This window comes from Daldinia loculata (assembly GCF_022478755.1).
Source record: "Daldinia loculata strain CBS 113971 unplaced genomic scaffold F4817scaffold_22, whole genome shotgun sequence".
NCBI classification, from domain to species: domain Eukaryota; kingdom Fungi; phylum Ascomycota; class Sordariomycetes; order Xylariales; family Hypoxylaceae; genus Daldinia; species Daldinia loculata.
In genome coordinates this window covers 246,022-261,778 of record NW_026054876.1, presented here as the reverse complement: position 1 = coordinate 261,778, position 15,757 = coordinate 246,022, and the positions used below count along the sequence as shown (strand labels likewise).

The following is a 15,757-nucleotide window of genomic DNA, read 5'->3' as shown; positions in this document are numbered from 1 at the left end:
TGTTTTTATGGGCCCGTCGTAGTGTTGTGATTTATAAGCTGCTATTTGTTAACTTTGATTAAAAAAGATTATCATACAGTCTACTTTTACCTGCCTTCTATGAGATACGCTGGGATCGTAAACAAATGACATTCGTGCTTCTCCTATAGGCTATTATATCCCATCATTTTCAATACAGGGCAACTCGGCGGGCTATCTCATACTACCTACCTACCTAGGTACCTAACTGTGATTGTTATCTTTTATAAGACTTTCCCAGGACGAAGAACTCCCCTTTGATATTCTATACAAGGCCACCAAGGGACTTTTCATCTTTTATCAGAATAATATTCTTAAGGCCGGAAATCTTCTTGAAGAATATTGGATGGAATCATTATGTCCAACGATAAAGTCCAAATATTTAGCTGTCAAGCTTTGCCAGCTGATGTCTTGCCTGTTCAGCGACCTGGTTACTCTCTAATCCAAATTCCGGCTCTTTTGAGCCCCCAACTTCCTGAGACACGGGCAGAATAGTGTTCTCAGCTTTGTGCTTCTGGAGAATGGCTATTGCGTTTTTACTCAAGCAAGCCGGTCTAATACCCTTACCCTCTTCGCTAGCTACAAAATTGCTATACCGTAGTAGTTCTTCGTAGATAATACGCTTAGGCGCGTATGGGTAGTCGCTACCGTAGAGAACGTTCGACGGCGAGGTAAACGCTAATAGTGCCTTGAGTTGTGGGGTACTTGTGGAAAGGGCGATGTCATAGTAAAAGCGCCCGAGAGCATGTTTGCTAGAGCTCGATATTAAATCGGAATAATATGTAGTTGGAACAAGGATATAAATACTCACGCCTCAGTGACACTAGTGCGGGATTGGCTTTGGAAGGCCGGCTCGGCAAGGAACCCAATAGCCCGCTGTGCAATAAAAGGGATCGTCCCGCCGGCATGACTCAGAATTATGTCAACATTAGGACAAGCGGTCGCTATCCCAGAAACAAGAAGTGACACAACGGCTCTTGTTGTAGCATGAGTAAAGTCAATAACCGGTGCGGGAAGATACCCTCCCACCTTTTCTGGCGTAATGTTCAGGACGGTGGGATGGACAAAAACAAGTGCCTTGTAATTTTCCAACGACTCCCAGATGGGTTTGAAGTGTTCATCTCCCAACAGTCGCTCTCCGTACGAGGTCATAACAATAACCCCATTCGCCTTTTTCTCCTCCTCAAATATGTGTTTGATTTCCTCAAGAGTTCCCTCGACGTCGTTGAAGTCCGGCAAAGAAGCAAAAAAGCCAAACCGACCTTTTGCCCCAGAGCAGACTTCCCACACTTCATTATTGACCGCTCGCGTTAACTTTCTACCTGCTTCGGTAGGACCAAAAATGGCGGGACCTGGTGTAGTAACGGAAAGGACAGAGAAGCTTTCCCCAATGGTGTCGCAGAAGCGTACACAATCTTCTAATGTCCAAACAGGAGTTGACCAGCCACTTGGATCACCTCCGATATCACTTATAGCCTTTAAGTAGCTGGGGGTAGTGACATGAATACTGTTGAATCTTTTTAGCTATCACAGTTTCTTTTAATCTACTGGGTTGTATCTTACTGAGTGTCGACCAGACCTGAGCCGTTGGTGCTAGAGACGGGTGGAGCCATGATGTTCGGAGCTGGCCGGGAATTAATGTCGTTAGAAGAAAATTGAGGAGAAAAGGCGCGGCGTGAAGAAATAGAGAAAGAGAAAGAATTAACAGTTATACGAGGCTGTATATATAATTACTACCAAGTGGGCGTGTGATAGATGGCCTGTCATAACGTACAGTTGCATCGGTATTTCGTCATCCGATCATATTCCTCGTTGGACTTAAGAGCGAGCCTCCGTTCCTAAGTATAGCGGGAGACTTGCCTAAATTTGGTAGAATCTTTCCCGCTACGGAGGCCGAAGTCGTGCTCGCGAGTAGCAATGCCGCGCATCATATGTTTCCTATTGTGGGAAAACCGGTAATATGGGACTTTAAGCCCGCAGGATTGGCTTAAGCCTCCTATACCTTATTTCCCAGAACGCTTTCATGCATGCAGTTCTTCCCGAGTAATGATTTATCATGTTTAGATAACGTAGATTCCTTACACTATGGGGGATAGTAAACCCACATCACACTGTCATCAATCTCTTGGACGCTTTTATACTGGATACATACGCCCCCGGATTCACTGTTTAAGTAGCAATATACGTATGCGACTCGGAATTGTTCGCAGTTACCTTGTCATAGAGTCTGTATCATTCTCCATTAGTTGCTAGGTATTTGAAATTAGCTATTGGTGTGCATTAGGAGCGGCATACATCATGGCTTGCATCGCACTTGAGTATAATATTAATAATTCTCAGCCACTTAATTAATAAATCAGTTCCCGGCTGAGGTTCCATAACTTATATAGCTTTATACATAACCGTCTAATGTGTAATACTGAACTAATATATAGTTAATGATTTGGATGCCTTATAACCTCTAGTCAAGAGGAGGTTGTTTAGTAATATATAGGTACCTAGGTACCTGTTGTGAATATGCACAGTTCCTCCTTACATGCACGTGTATTGTGCATGGTACATCGGTATGTACTATGTAAAGTGCTTACATGGACGTGCGTATCGCTATTTTTTGTCGGCCCGCCCCGCGTCATACTGCCCAGACCCTCCGCACTTCGCATGGAAAGATCCTTAATGTCCTCTCCCTCTCCCCTCGAATTTCTATCTACACCGACTCCTCCTCATGTCAGCTGCCTGGTCTTGCATGAACGATCACCTGAACGACCTGCATTCGATAATGAGGTCGTCATGTCTAATTGAATAGACATTTATACATAATCCGCCAAATGCATTAACCGACTAAATGCTCTATTCCTCAAGTTTCCTATCGACCGCTGGCAGTGATGCAAGACTTAATTCGAAAACGTTCGACCTAGTCTTCATTGCGCGCTAATATATCCCATTTGATCTGTTGACAAGGGGTTTCTGCAAGTCGGGGTATTGTAGTCTGAGTTTAGAGCCAAGATGGTTGACTGCGTATCATTCTCCGAGGGAGTTGATGCTCGGGCTATAACACCACTTGAGGTCTGATTTTGAAAATGCGAACGGTCTAATCCATCGTCCAGAATGTTATCGGGTTCGTGCCAAAAATCCAAGTCAAAGTTTGACACCCATGCTCTGATCTTTGAATCACTGCTGTCTCTATTTCTCTTGGGAACTTCTGTGTACTCGGTATCCAGCTCCTTTAGAGAGGCGTTCCTCTGCGGCGCGTCAACGAACTGGACCCATGCTCCGATGCCCCGCAACGCGCTTGGATCTTTTACGTACGACGCCATCATAGTGAATAGTAGGGATGAATTGGAGGAAATGAGAATTGCTATAAGAAATGGAACTGGACTCATTACAGCAGAGTTGCTTCCTTATATTTCGGCCATTTTCATTTTACATGCCATACCTTCGTAATGCTACAAGAGCTTCCTTACCTCTGGTGTTTACCTGGGCTGGGTAAGGTGGACAGTCGGTGATTGACGGTGAAGGAATCTGATATAATTGACCAAATGACCAGTATAAACAGGTATATCGCACTTCATATCGTGTACTTCAAGACCGCTACATGCCTACGGGAGGACCGACTCTACGAACGGGCTGCAGTGGATACATAAATCGGATAATGGCAATGTTGGATTGGATGAAGACTTGCGACCCTACGATGTTGCCGACCGACGCTAACCCCTTAATGGAGCGGACCGCCATGTCAGCCCTGTCAGCCCTACGGTAGCCCTACCTACCTTAATGCCCTATGAGCCGACCGCTCTTCATCGTCTTCACATTCTTAGGTCGTCTCTCTGGATAGCCATTACCTACTCGAAACCGTGTAATGTGGGTTGTTAATGTCATCGTTAACAGGCAATCTCTTAGATGGGTCCCATCGAAATTCTCTTAGAGCTTCAATTCACCAAATATGGCGAATAATCTTATACCGTTAGAAGGATTCCATCTGGAAGACCTCCAAGATACACCCTGGGCTCTCTTTGACATGGATCTCATAGAAGAGGATTCCGCTGAAATCGACATGCTAGTTGGAGACCCAAATTCTCACCAATTTGATATCTCTTCCGCTACAATCGACACTGTGTGTGAAAATACGCCGGGTTATGGTAGTACAGTCAACAGTAGTATTGAGCGGAGGCGGTCCGGTGGCGAAGAGGTATTGGGTAAGTTTAGACCCGATATGACCCATCTACCCTACCTCGGGCTTAATTTTTCAAGATATGAATAATCCAATCATTTTAAACGACTATGCATCCCTGGTGTTGTTTGCGAATAACCCATCAGCTCACCATCATGACATCGAGAACTGCGACTCGTCTAATCAGAATACCATTCAAGCTCTTGCAGCTAAACTCGACCTTCAATATTCCTACAATGATTCTCTCCGGACAATTCGGCTCCAAAAGAAGAGCTTCGGAAAGGACCTTGAGCAATACTCGCAACAGCTAGGGACGACGACTCAGGATTCCATAGCGCCATTCACACATCAGGTATCTTCGCCTTCGCCTCGTTGGAATCCCAGTAACACTACAGGAAGACGACCCAGAAACTTTCCTGATACAAGCAGCTTATCCCCTTTCCTTCACACTGATGTAGCCATGGATATGGATATGTCATCTAGTGACTTAAACTTAGGTTGGTAACCAGCAGAGATACCTTTCAGTGAGACATGATCCAATACTCATCGTTGAATAGGAAATACTGGTTCGCTGAGAGGTGTAAGGAATAACTCTTTGGCAAACCCACAATATCATGATTTTTCGGAGGACGAGCAAGACTTGAGCCGGATGGCTTCACGACCAGTACCCTCTTCATTGAGACATGGTTCCTGGATTGGATTGTCTCGCACATTAAAGGAGGTCGGGGCTTGTTGGAGATGCAAGTTTCTTCGTAAGAAGGTATGTCAATTGTTACGACTTAATGAGTAATATACGTGCTGATCCATGCCAAGTGCGATCCCGATCAACCATGTAAAGCATGTCCTAGGTCTGGAACCATTAACTCACGATGGCAGGCTATAGGTTGTAAACGCGGTACCCTGTTGGATCATATGCCACGCATCTCTTTATGTCCCAAGTCCAATGCGCATGGCGTGATCGATACTAGTTCTATCTTTAATCAAACGAAAGGAAGACCGGATATTCTGGAAGATATGGATGTTGGCTCATGTCTTCAAGACGCCTCTGATCGCCTCGACAACGTTTTTGTCTCCGAGGGTGACACGTACATAAAAGTTGTGCTTGAGATTTTATGTTCTCCTATGGCTATCGTGGCGAACAAATCTCTATCACTTAGGCATGATGTCGAAGCAAATGCTATCCACATAGCTTGGGGCCTCATCGATATTACTTCAGCGAAAGAAATCCTGCTTATAAAATCCGTGGAACATATTCTCGACGTCATCAAAGCTGCTATTACCTATGAAACGGAGTATGGTCAAGTAGGTTGAGAGTTTACGTATCCATTCTTTCATTTACATTCTCCGCTAACACTAACTTCTACCTTTAGTCGCAAGCCGTTCCACTAGCTATCAAGTGTCTTAGGAATTGTATCGATATATTACGGCTTCAGGATGGCGGCCATTTGACGTACGAGCTGCACGATGATTGTGTACCCGGTGTATGCTGTGTTCGACCCTTTCAGGAGTTGAGTTCCAATATAAAAGCCTTTACGGACGAGCTCTCGAAAGTCATATTCAGAAAAGAGAACCGACTCCATGAAAAAAGATGGTGGCTATCGGCTTTCTATAGCCTCTGGATCCAATCCTATGTCCGCCGAACCATCAGATTTCTAGAAAGCCAACCGGAATTTCAATTTACATCGGAGACGAAACAAACCTACTCAACTTATCTCCTGCTTGCAGTGGAACTCTTCGACGCGACATCGGCTTCATTTGATCCTCTAATGTCGACCTGGTCGCTCGAGGAAGAGCCTCAAAATATGGACGTAAGACTCATGAAGTACTATCGGCTTGCACAGAAGGCTCTTCTCAGCGAAGCATGGGCATACGATACCGTTAGTTCCGTCGACCATCTAAGGCGCCTTTACTATGATGGAGACGTACCTTCAACCACACAGTCCAGGGGGGAGACACTATTATCTCCTTCATCGTATTTAGGGAATGATGATGCCGAATACCATAATGCGAGACCTCCAAACTTTCAGTCTCACAAATTAACGCAGTCTCAAGGTCGATTTTCAGTTCCATTAAGAACCCGATCTAGTGCGAAGCGTCGGGCTGGATCCCCCTTACAAGATGTGAACTTTATCCGGCGAAATGGAAGTTCTTCTAGCATGTTAGACAGCAGAGACGTACGGAGTCGAGCTTTTTCGATAGCCAGCCCAGGCTCTCCAATGTCTTCCGCCTATTCATTTGCTTATGGTACCAGTAGTTCAACCAGATGGAATGGAAGTGGGGATAGTTTGGCGGAGATGGCGAAACTCTACGGAACTAGCCCACCTAACCCTCGTGATCAACCCGACTATTTAAGTCCATCGAAGGGTCATAGGTCTTCATTACACCACAAAAGCAGCAATGAGAGCTTCCTTGAACTCCCAAGGACATTAAATAAACGACGACCAATAAATATCCCTGCTTCTCCCAAAGATAACCTTCCGGGTTTCTTCCTCTGCGAGTGTTGCCCAAAGAAGCCCAAGAAGTTCGAAACTATGGAAGAATTAAGGTAAGAGGTGTAACTCTATCCAGGGCCTATCTGAATCTAGACTATTAATTCCAAGGTGTATAGGGTATGCTAATTATCTAATAGTATTCATAAAGCAGAGAAACGGCACCAATGCAGTTTCTGTGGTGCTCGCTTTAAGTCAAAGAACGAAGCTGAGCGGCACGAGAACAGCCTACACGTTCGACGGCACGCCTGGGCTTGCTCGAACATGTTAAGCGTTGGCTATATGAATATCTTCCAGGAGAGCGCCAACCAGTTAGGCATATTTGATACGTGCGGGTATTGCGGAGAAGATTTCCCTCGGAACGGAGAGGGCATGCCAATGTATGCTAATGAGCAAGACTGGGAGGACCGCCTCAATCATGTGAAAGATGTTCACAAGTTTGGAGAATGCAACTCGGCGAAGCAATTTTATCGGGCGGATCACTTCCGCCAGCATCTGAAACACTCGCATGCTGCCACTTTGGGTCGGTGGATAAGTGCGATCGAGAGTAGGTGTATGGCTGACCTCCCCGAGCCGTGAGGGTCAATGGATGGGCACTGATTGGCCCTGGACATATTTTGAAAGTGTACTCTACCTACTAGTTATGGGCTCAGGAACTCGAAAAGTTTCTTGTTTTTGATATTAAGCAATGTCACTCTGAATACAATAACACCGAATGTTACGTTACTGGCATCATCGTCGCCTCTATTCTGACCTTTTTGATGGGGTTAGGTTGAGAGAAGGGTCTCGTGCGGCATGTAGTATCGAACGATTCCAGCGTCATACTGCCACACCTTATTGTGCATAAAGGGCTACTCAGGGGGCATTGCAGGTGCAGGTAAACTCAAACCTGGTTTTCGACCTGCAGGCTCATGAATACCTGTTCACAGCTGAGTCAATATACATAATAATATCCTAAGCAACAAGGTCCACAACCCATGAAGTTTTTCTATTACTCCAACCTGCAATAGCGCCGAGTAGCGTAAACAAATACTCTCATAGACGTCCATAACGTAAAAAAGACAAAACGGCGACGTCCATTTGACCCGTAAACCCAGTGTCGACCGATAATAAGCGACCCTTCGGTGAACCTTAGGTAGTCTTGTTCAACAAAACAAAAGGATAATATTGGAAATTCTTTATCCAACACCATTAATTCGCCAAACATCCTAAGGTCGGTAAGTAGTAATCTTGCCAAAGGTATCACTCTTGCCCCAGATTCCAGCTTTTAATCCAGCCAGCTGGACGATCTGAGAGTGGTCAACGAAGAGGTTGACGTCGACGCCGAACTCTCGAATGTACCTAAATAGAATAGAGTCAGCTTTCTAGGCCACATGTATACTACATAATCTTCAATAGAAAATAAATAGCAAAGCTCACCAGTTGAAAACCGACGGATCAGCCGCTTCAAACATGACATTCTCTAGCGGTAACTCTCGTAGAATATCCTGGATGACGTCCGTGCGCCAAGTCTGCACATTCTCCGTGATGCCCTCGCTCTCAATCATAACGCGCTCAACGCCAGTGTCCTGAAAGAACCGCTTCGCCATATTAATCACCTTACCCGGGTCGCTCGTGCCAATACTCCGTAGCTCCGCAGCGGAGGTATCGCCGCCGGCGCCGAACTGGATGCCGAGCTCGGGCTTGGGTTTCAGGCCCGCCTTCTGCACGCGCTCCGCTAGCCGCAGCCAGTCGTCAGGCGGTAGCGACAGGAACCCCGTGCTCAGCTCGATCACGTCAAACCCTAGGTCCTTGCACTTGGCCAGGTATTTATCGACGGCCCCGGGTATGTCGCCGCCGCTAGAGGCTAGGACGTGCTCGATCCAACCGCCCGTGCTCACGTAAACCCCGTGCGCATGCGCTAGGTCAATTAACTGCCGCAGCGGACGTTCCGTGAACAGGCTGAAAGATCCGCCGGCGAATTTGAGTCCGTCGACATGCGTGCCCATCGTCTCTAGCACGTCTGAGAGGTACCGCGGGCCCATGACGGTGTAGTAGGGTCCCCGGATCTCGGTCACGGAGCGGGTACGCGGCTTCGGCGGCGCCGGGTTGTGCCGCACGAACCCGAATCCGGAGTCCCGGTCCTCGAGGAGGATCTTGGGTTGCGGCGACGACGATGCAATTGCTGCTGTGGCTGTGAAGGGGCGGGATGCGATGGTATTAGTGGTGATGGGCACAGGCCTAGGTAGACTTGCGCCCGTGGATTTGCCCGTGCGGACATAGCGTAGACCTGCGGCCGTGAGGGAGCGCAGTGGAGTTGCCATTTTAGGAAATTGTGTTTTTACTTTAGTGGTTGGCGTTGTTCTCACTAATAGTTCGACTCTGAGTTAAAGATTACAAAATTTCATTCAAAGGTGTTTAGTAGCTACTTCATTTCATGCGGTTTGTTTGATCTATTATGTTTGAATTGAAAAGTTTTTACTTGAGGTTTTCCTGTTGTTCTGTTTGTAGAACTGAGATAGCGTCACGATAATGCTATGATTAACGTCATATGATGTCAAAGAGTCTCGATATTTGCTCAGCTTCACTAAGATAGGAATGATCAACACAAGAACACGAAACCCCCCTTTAAACCTCGGTATAGCAATATATCGAGGGAGATTTTCCTTTGCATGCATTAGATTTCTTGTTCGCTCTTCTTGATCTTGTCCTCAAGTGCGAGGGAGACACGGTACCTCATTATCCATTTACATCTGATTGGTTGAGACCTGACTTTTGTACCCATCCTGTGTAAAGTGGCACGTTTTAAGTCTTTTGAAAGTCTTAAGTTGTCAATATGTAAAATTATCTCAACATAGCTCAACCACCTATAACCATTTCAGAATAGCGAAGACAACTATTTGCATACCCACTTACGCCGTCGAACTTGTTAATAGATAGGTTCTATTATTATGTTCAATAACGATATTCAAATGCCCCACAAGAGGCGGTTTAGACCTACATAAGAACCGTGCCGCCCACGCCGCTATGGCACCTTTACAGCCCTAACAGAACCCCAGAACCCCCAATGCTCACCTGCCAAGTAAGCAAGCATTAGGTACCTGATTAGAACGAGATGTTGCAAGGGCTTCCCCTGCTTAGGTCACACATATATATGATATATGCCGTAGTGCTAAAAGTAGAAGAGTGCATAGGATTCTATTGGAAATGATCCCGACCAAAAAAGAACAAGTGTGGAGGCGTAAGTTGGGAATCTGCTTCTAATATTATTCTAGAACACTTCAAACAGGCATCAGATATACCTTAGTTTGCGTCTCACCATTTCGTCCTGAGCTGGGCTAAGAACTCATTTAGTGCCCAACACTTATGGGGTGTAGTTACACTGGTTACCAAAATCGAAGTAGTTTACGTAATAGCATTGGACGAATTTACGACGTCGTGCTAGTATTGACTCGCCATCTATGAAAGGAACAATATGGATGCATTATAATTACTTGATCTTGTGGCACAGGAAGCTGTCCTGGCCATGAGAGTTACCAGCCGATTTTCGCATTCCCCTTAGCCATACATACAAACCTGGAGCCGTTTCCAGGGACCAGGTACAACAGCCGCAGATTCCCCGCCGCTTGGGCAAGGAGTAAATCAACTCTAAATAAGCAAGGACCGTGCATTATGGACCCTTGAGATTCATGATAGGTTTTGGGTAGATCATAAGTGTCTCGTAAATCATTATCTGACTTAAGGTCTAGTTGATTAACACGTAACCCTAGCAAGTCACTGGTGGGCGAGAGTACTGACACATTGTAGAGACGTGTACATGGGACGAATCCTGGAAATGTCAGGCAAACAGATCGATTCAGGCACTGCTTAGATCACTCGTACTAGAAAGTTAATAGGTACCTTGCTCATGGTTGGCTTTACTACCTGACTACATGTTGGACTAAGGCTACAGATGAGAGGTTTCTCCCCTCTACTCACCTTACACAATATGTCGTATTACCGCTTACCTCAACCAACTCATCATAATTACAATTCACTAGCTTCAACACCACGTTGCTAAGAGTAATGGATGATATGGATACTGAACTGACTATCAAGTATTAAAGCTTCACGCACGGAGTGAGTTGTAATTGAGTAATAAGCAAGTGCAATCTTGTATTCCCAATTGTACTTGTCCTTATTGTCTTAGAACTTTCTAAAGCTCACGGGGTATGGCTACGCCCTATACAGGGGCCGACACAATATCAGACACGGCTGTGGCAGACTGCGTTAGGCGGAAGTCTTCGATGGAGAGGTGGAAAGAGCTAGACACGGGCTTCGAATAGCTTTAAAGATTAACAACAGGCACCTAATTTACGTATGCCTAGATAATACGGCAGTTATTAAGAGGCTTAAAAGGAAACTACTCTTAAGTTTTTAGAAGGCTTTTTTAAATTTCTAATATTTAGTTACATTAACGGACGTTAAGGTATGTTAAATACTTGGCCATATTAAGGTTGTAAAAAACAAATAAATTAATAAATTAGTTAAATAAGGTATTATATTCTTAAAAAACTTAAATAAAGCCCCGATATATGCCGCAATATTTTGTTAATGCCGCGTTAAAATAGTTATAAATTTCCGAAAATAATAAGTTAATAAAGCTAAACCTTTAAATTTATACCGATTTTTTAAACTATTAGTTAAGTTTAAATGTTTACAAAAATTAAAACTGCCGAAAAAAATATTATATTATTTTTTAACCGTTTATTTTAAATATAAAAACTTTATATAATATTATAAAAAATTTAATTATTTAAATGTTAAATTAAATTATATATTGGTAAAAAGTTTTAATAAAATTTAAAAAATTTAAATATTTTTTAAAAATTAACCCCCGGTATTAAATACCAAATAAATAAAATAAAATTTATCCGAAAAACTTAAATTAAAAACTTTTAACTTACGAAAAAAAAGTTTATTTTTTTTAATCGTTTTTTTTTAACTTTAAATTTTTACTTTTATTATCTTTTTTTAATTTATATACGGAAAGATTATAAAAAACCATAAAATTAAAATAATTTAAAAATATAATGTTTAATAATATACCATATAATAAAAACATTTTAAAATTATATTTAATAATTAAATTATAATAAAACGATATTTATAATTAAAATAAATTTTATACTTTTAAAAATATAATACAAAATAATTTAAAAATAAATTAATAGCGTTTTAATAAATAGTTTTTAAACATTAATTTTATATTAAATATAAATTTATTTAAAGAAATTAATAAAAATAATTAAAACATTATTATATATATTTTTTAAAATTAAATTTACAAAATATTAAAAAACTAATAACATAATATATATATAAACAAATATTTTATATATTAATTTTAAATAGTTTTATACGTTACATATTTTTAAAAAAGTTTGCAAGGGCTAGTTTTTCCCTTTTGCCTTGGCGTTAAATATATTAACCAATTAATTAACCAACCAACTTTTTAAAGCTCGAGCATCATGTACGATATGGATGATACATAAACCATTCCCGCATATATAAAGGTTTCAAGGCATAAACCTTTCTTCATGGGCCTATTACGCCCAACGGCACACATTCAATTCTTCACAGCAATACGGGAAAATAGCGAGTAACGAAGTATTATGCCTTGACGTACTTCTCAACATGACGAAGCCGGAATTTCCCGATTTCAGCGTCCAGGATGATGATGACGCAGCAAAGATTCTAGAGGAACTGTTCAATCTTTCCGACTATGTCAATGATCTTGAACCTTGGGAGATTCTGTCTGACGATGCGGAAAGTACGCTTATCACAGCTCTCAACTGGATACCGTACGCAATACGCCAACTTAATGACGCCAGGGTCAGGCTCGTCAATACTAACGAGGGGGCATGGTATGATGTCCATACTGCATTAAATCTCTTACGCATCTTCCAACCAAAAATCGAAAGTGTCCTTGAATATAATGAAGAGCTGAAGGAGGAGGCAAAAGAGAAAGAGGAGCAAGGTGAAAGGCAAGGGAGTTAGGGTCAAGCTCTTCATGGTGATAGCTTTTAGTGTATTTACCATATATTCATGCGCTACGGATGTAAACATCGTTCGCAAGTACTAGTACACACGTTTTCCATCAATAACCCTTAATAATATCAGCCGCCTTCTCGGCAACGGCATAAACTGAAGACAAGATGTTGCCGCGGGGGATAAGCGGGAAGATATTAGCATCAACGATGCGGATATTCTCCGTCCTATACACGATAAGTTTTGGATCCACCACTCCTCCCTTTTCCCTTGGTAACATGGCCGCCGAGCCGCAACCATGGTACGCTGTAGTGACTGGGCGCATCCCAAGCTGGCAAAATTCTCAGGGAGCAGTTGTGTGCCGACAAAGCTCTTGCCGCCCTCGTGCAGGTTTGTCTGCGCCAGGAACATGAGCCACGCCGTGGAGCTGCTCTCTGGGCTTTCGAGAATAGAACGGACTGTGTCGTAATACTCCTCTTCCTTGGCCGCCTGAGCACGGGGAAACTTGTCGAGCAGCTCAGCGACGTTGGAAGTGGGCATGTAGGCGTGGGACTGCATGCCGCTGATGGTGAACGGACCGGTTTTGTGCTCGGCATAGAGCTTCCGGGCCTGGGAAGGATACTTTAATAGGGCCCGAAGTGCCACGATACTTGTCATTGATCCAATCGATTCCAAGATGGTCTAGCGTGGCCTGATCTGGCGGGGGTATAAGCGTATATGACTTCTTGTACGAGGGGACTAAGCTAGCCCAGTCACATCCGGGGTTGCCTAGCTTTGCCCAAGCATCAATTTCAGCCTAGGCTAGAGCGATGAAAGCATGGCTGGTGATGACTGACGAGCCACCGAGGGCCTTGCCCTGAAGGTATCGAATGGATCAGCCTCCTAGGGCGGGTTGAGGTACGCATTTGTATTGCCAGTCAGCATCGGAGCCCATAAGAGATGTCTAAAAGGCTGGAACGTTGACCTTAGGATCAACAGAAAGGTCCTTCCCGGCCTCGAGCACCAAGACTTTAACATCGAGATTTTCAGACAAGCGGTTGGCGACAACGAGGCCGGAAGTGCCGCCGCCGATGATGATGTAGTCGGGAGAGAAGGGGGAAACCATTGTGATAAAGTTGTTCTTGGGGGTGTATTGAAACTAATAAATACCAACAGTGCCTTGGTAAGTAACCTACCGTACCTAACAATATAGATAAAATTGAAGCAGAACTTTTCTAGGACAGATCTATTAAGGAAGGAAAGCGAAATAAAATAAGCTTAGTTTCACTCCCTTACTTTCTACTCCCTTGATTGTTTCTTTTAGTAATGAGGAAGGGTTAGTAAGCCAATGAACAAAGAGATCATTTATCACTTGAAATGTGGGGTGTACTCACTGTCCTAACCGATGTAAATATAGGCTTTTATTATACGATAGTAATGCGGTAGAGCATTCCAAGACTCTCCCCTTTCTTGTTGATTTTGAGAAATTAAAGACCATCCACAGTTATGAGTACCTAGTTGACGCATCAAAAAAGGTCCGTGTAGAAAGACTGTATATACAATCCGATTTTATACTATAATTATCAGGAACTCACTACCAACGCACTGGCAGAGGATGTTGGTGCTATGCCCACCTCCCTCTTAGATTACTTAACTTGCCAAAATGTTTATATAAACAAGGTCTGATTTGTACGGAATACTAAGTCAACACAAATGCTGTAGGTACACTTATATTATTGTCATTTCAGTATTTCCTAATGATGTCTATTTAGCGCATGAGTTTATCCTGTGCATGTTGAAATATAGTAATAGCTTAGGTACCTGGATATCATCTATGGTGGAGTTAGGCTTACCCGTAATGCCTACGTGGAATAATGCTAAAAATAAGTATCGCGGCTAACTAAAGCAGAATGGAAGCTAAATTCTGATGTCTCCGTTTAGGTTCCGAGCTTCTTTTGAATCTGGGGTAGCATAAATTCCAATACGAGGCTGCGAACACCACGAGCATTATGAGCCACTCCTGGGACGACGTCGAGCTTTGACTCGATACCCTCGCGCTTCCACGAGTCCTGCAGATCGTGGATAGTCTTAAATCGTCCTTGTTCGATAATCTGCGGCCCTTTTTCTCCGTCACCTGGTTGGCCCATGTATTTCTTCACCCAGACCCAGAACTCGTCACCGCCGTGAATGTCAGCGTCCTGGTCTCCAACTACGAGATGGATGGGGACTTTTTTGATAAGTTCTTTATTGACGGCCTTCCCGAAAACGCTCTCCGAATCCTTGATACCTGCCGGCCAGTTTTGGTCTTCGTCCAGAAACGTGGCACGGCCCGGAGCACCAATGCTTATAGCAGCTAACCTCTCGGGGTATAGGTACAAAAACCGGTGGGAGAACTGGCCACCACCGCTAAATCCCATGAGGAATATCTTATCTGTATCGATGGCAGGCCATTTTATTGCCACCTCATCCAACATCGACAGTAGGGCGAGGTCGGGACGAACTGTTTTAGGTCGGTATAGCTTGTAAGAGTCGATATCGTTTGGTCCGTCTAGCCCGGTGGGGAATAACGGTAACAGTACGGCGCACGGCGTAGATTCGGCGAAGGGGACTAGATCATAAACGTTAAAAACGTCACGTCTAGTTCCGTGAACGGCGACTAACAGAGGAAGCTTATTGGGCCCCGGTTCAGCCCCGTCGGGGTGGCGTTGGTTGTAAGCCTCGGCGGGCACGTAGATAGTGTAAGACACGCGCGGGTCTGAGGCGAGTGACTTGTAGGGAATATGTCCGGTAAGAAGCGCATTCTTACGAAACTGTAGTGGTACCACCGAAGCACTCAATAGTTTGTCCATGTTGTGTGGTAGGTATATAGTTGGTGTGTGTACGTATGTTACGCTGTAGGTACCTATTGGGTTATACGACAGTTGGAGCCAAGATTTGTATCGGGAAATAGATTGGCATGTGTATGTAAGTGATCTACCATATTCCTTTCGGCTCTGGGCACGCGGCTTCTGTTTTGTACTCGACCGGCATATTGACATGTGCTCCGTTCCGTCGTAGTTCAATAAGTGAACAAGGTGGAGCGAATCTCGCTCGG

At 44.0% G+C, this 15,757-nt stretch overlaps 8 protein-coding genes across 8 annotated transcripts; 2 read left to right on the top strand and 6 right to left on the bottom strand.

Moving 5' to 3' along the window:
* Window positions 1-109: 109 nt before the first annotated feature.
* F4817DRAFT_336532 (2-amino-3-carboxymuconate-6-semialdehyde decarboxylase) lies at window positions 110-1,816 on the bottom strand. The gene is made up of 3 exons (XM_049303179.1): window positions 1,582-1,816; window positions 830-1,525; window positions 110-770 (listed from the first exon to the last, which is right to left on the bottom strand). Exons 1-3 carry the CDS (start codon window positions 1,629-1,631, stop codon window positions 401-403), a joined length of 1,116 nt encoding a protein of 371 aa, XP_049159428.1. The 5' UTR covers window positions 1,632-1,816; the 3' UTR covers window positions 110-400.
* A 1,060-nt stretch (window positions 1,817-2,876) lies between these two features.
* F4817DRAFT_98291 (uncharacterized protein) lies at window positions 2,877-3,833 on the bottom strand. The gene has a single exon (XM_049308116.1). It carries the CDS (start codon window positions 3,396-3,398, stop codon window positions 2,937-2,939), a length of 462 nt encoding a protein of 153 aa, XP_049159427.1. The 5' UTR covers window positions 3,399-3,833; the 3' UTR covers window positions 2,877-2,936.
* F4817DRAFT_365159 (uncharacterized protein) lies at window positions 3,505-7,672 on the top strand. The gene is made up of 6 exons (XM_049306833.1): window positions 3,505-4,211; window positions 4,267-4,683; window positions 4,744-4,946; window positions 5,000-5,488; window positions 5,557-6,731; window positions 6,816-7,672. The coding sequence occupies exons 1-6, from the start codon at window positions 3,959-3,961 to the stop codon at window positions 7,252-7,254; spliced, it is 2,976 nt and encodes a 991-aa protein (XP_049159426.1). The 5' UTR covers window positions 3,505-3,958; the 3' UTR covers window positions 7,255-7,672.
* F4817DRAFT_336523 (putative sulfonate biosynthesis enzyme) lies at window positions 7,399-9,181 on the bottom strand. Its single transcript, XM_049303178.1, has 2 exons — window positions 8,095-9,181; window positions 7,399-8,016 (listed from the first exon to the last, which is right to left on the bottom strand). Exons 1-2 carry the CDS (start codon window positions 8,976-8,978, stop codon window positions 7,884-7,886), a joined length of 1,017 nt encoding a protein of 338 aa, XP_049159425.1. The 5' UTR covers window positions 8,979-9,181; the 3' UTR covers window positions 7,399-7,883.
* Window positions 9,182-12,056: 2,875 nt separating this feature from the next.
* F4817DRAFT_98253 (uncharacterized protein) lies at window positions 12,057-12,733 on the top strand. Its single transcript, XM_049308115.1, has one exon. The coding sequence runs from the start codon at window positions 12,331-12,333 to the stop codon at window positions 12,691-12,693; it is 363 nt and encodes a 120-aa protein (XP_049159424.1). The 5' UTR covers window positions 12,057-12,330; the 3' UTR covers window positions 12,694-12,733.
* F4817DRAFT_336522 (glucose-methanol-choline oxidoreductase) lies at window positions 12,057-13,619 on the bottom strand. Its single transcript, XM_049303177.1, has 2 exons — window positions 13,521-13,619; window positions 12,057-13,452 (listed from the first exon to the last, which is right to left on the bottom strand). Exon 2 carries the CDS (start codon window positions 13,007-13,009, stop codon window positions 12,794-12,796), a length of 216 nt encoding a protein of 71 aa, XP_049159423.1. The 5' UTR covers window positions 13,010-13,452; window positions 13,521-13,619; the 3' UTR covers window positions 12,057-12,793.
* On the bottom strand, window positions 13,481-13,789 carry F4817DRAFT_315555 (uncharacterized protein; the record flags this gene model as incomplete). The annotated part of the gene is made up of 2 exons (XM_049300557.1): window positions 13,481-13,540; window positions 13,649-13,789. The coding sequence occupies 2 exons, from the start codon at window positions 13,787-13,789 to the stop codon at window positions 13,481-13,483; spliced, it is 201 nt and encodes a 66-aa protein (XP_049159422.1).
* A 268-nt stretch (window positions 13,790-14,057) lies between these two features.
* F4817DRAFT_336520 (alpha/beta-hydrolase) lies at window positions 14,058-15,686 on the bottom strand. The gene has a single exon (XM_049303176.1). The coding sequence runs from the start codon at window positions 15,510-15,512 to the stop codon at window positions 14,601-14,603; it is 912 nt and encodes a 303-aa protein (XP_049159421.1). The 5' UTR covers window positions 15,513-15,686; the 3' UTR covers window positions 14,058-14,600.
* Window positions 15,687-15,757: the final 71 nt, after the last annotated feature.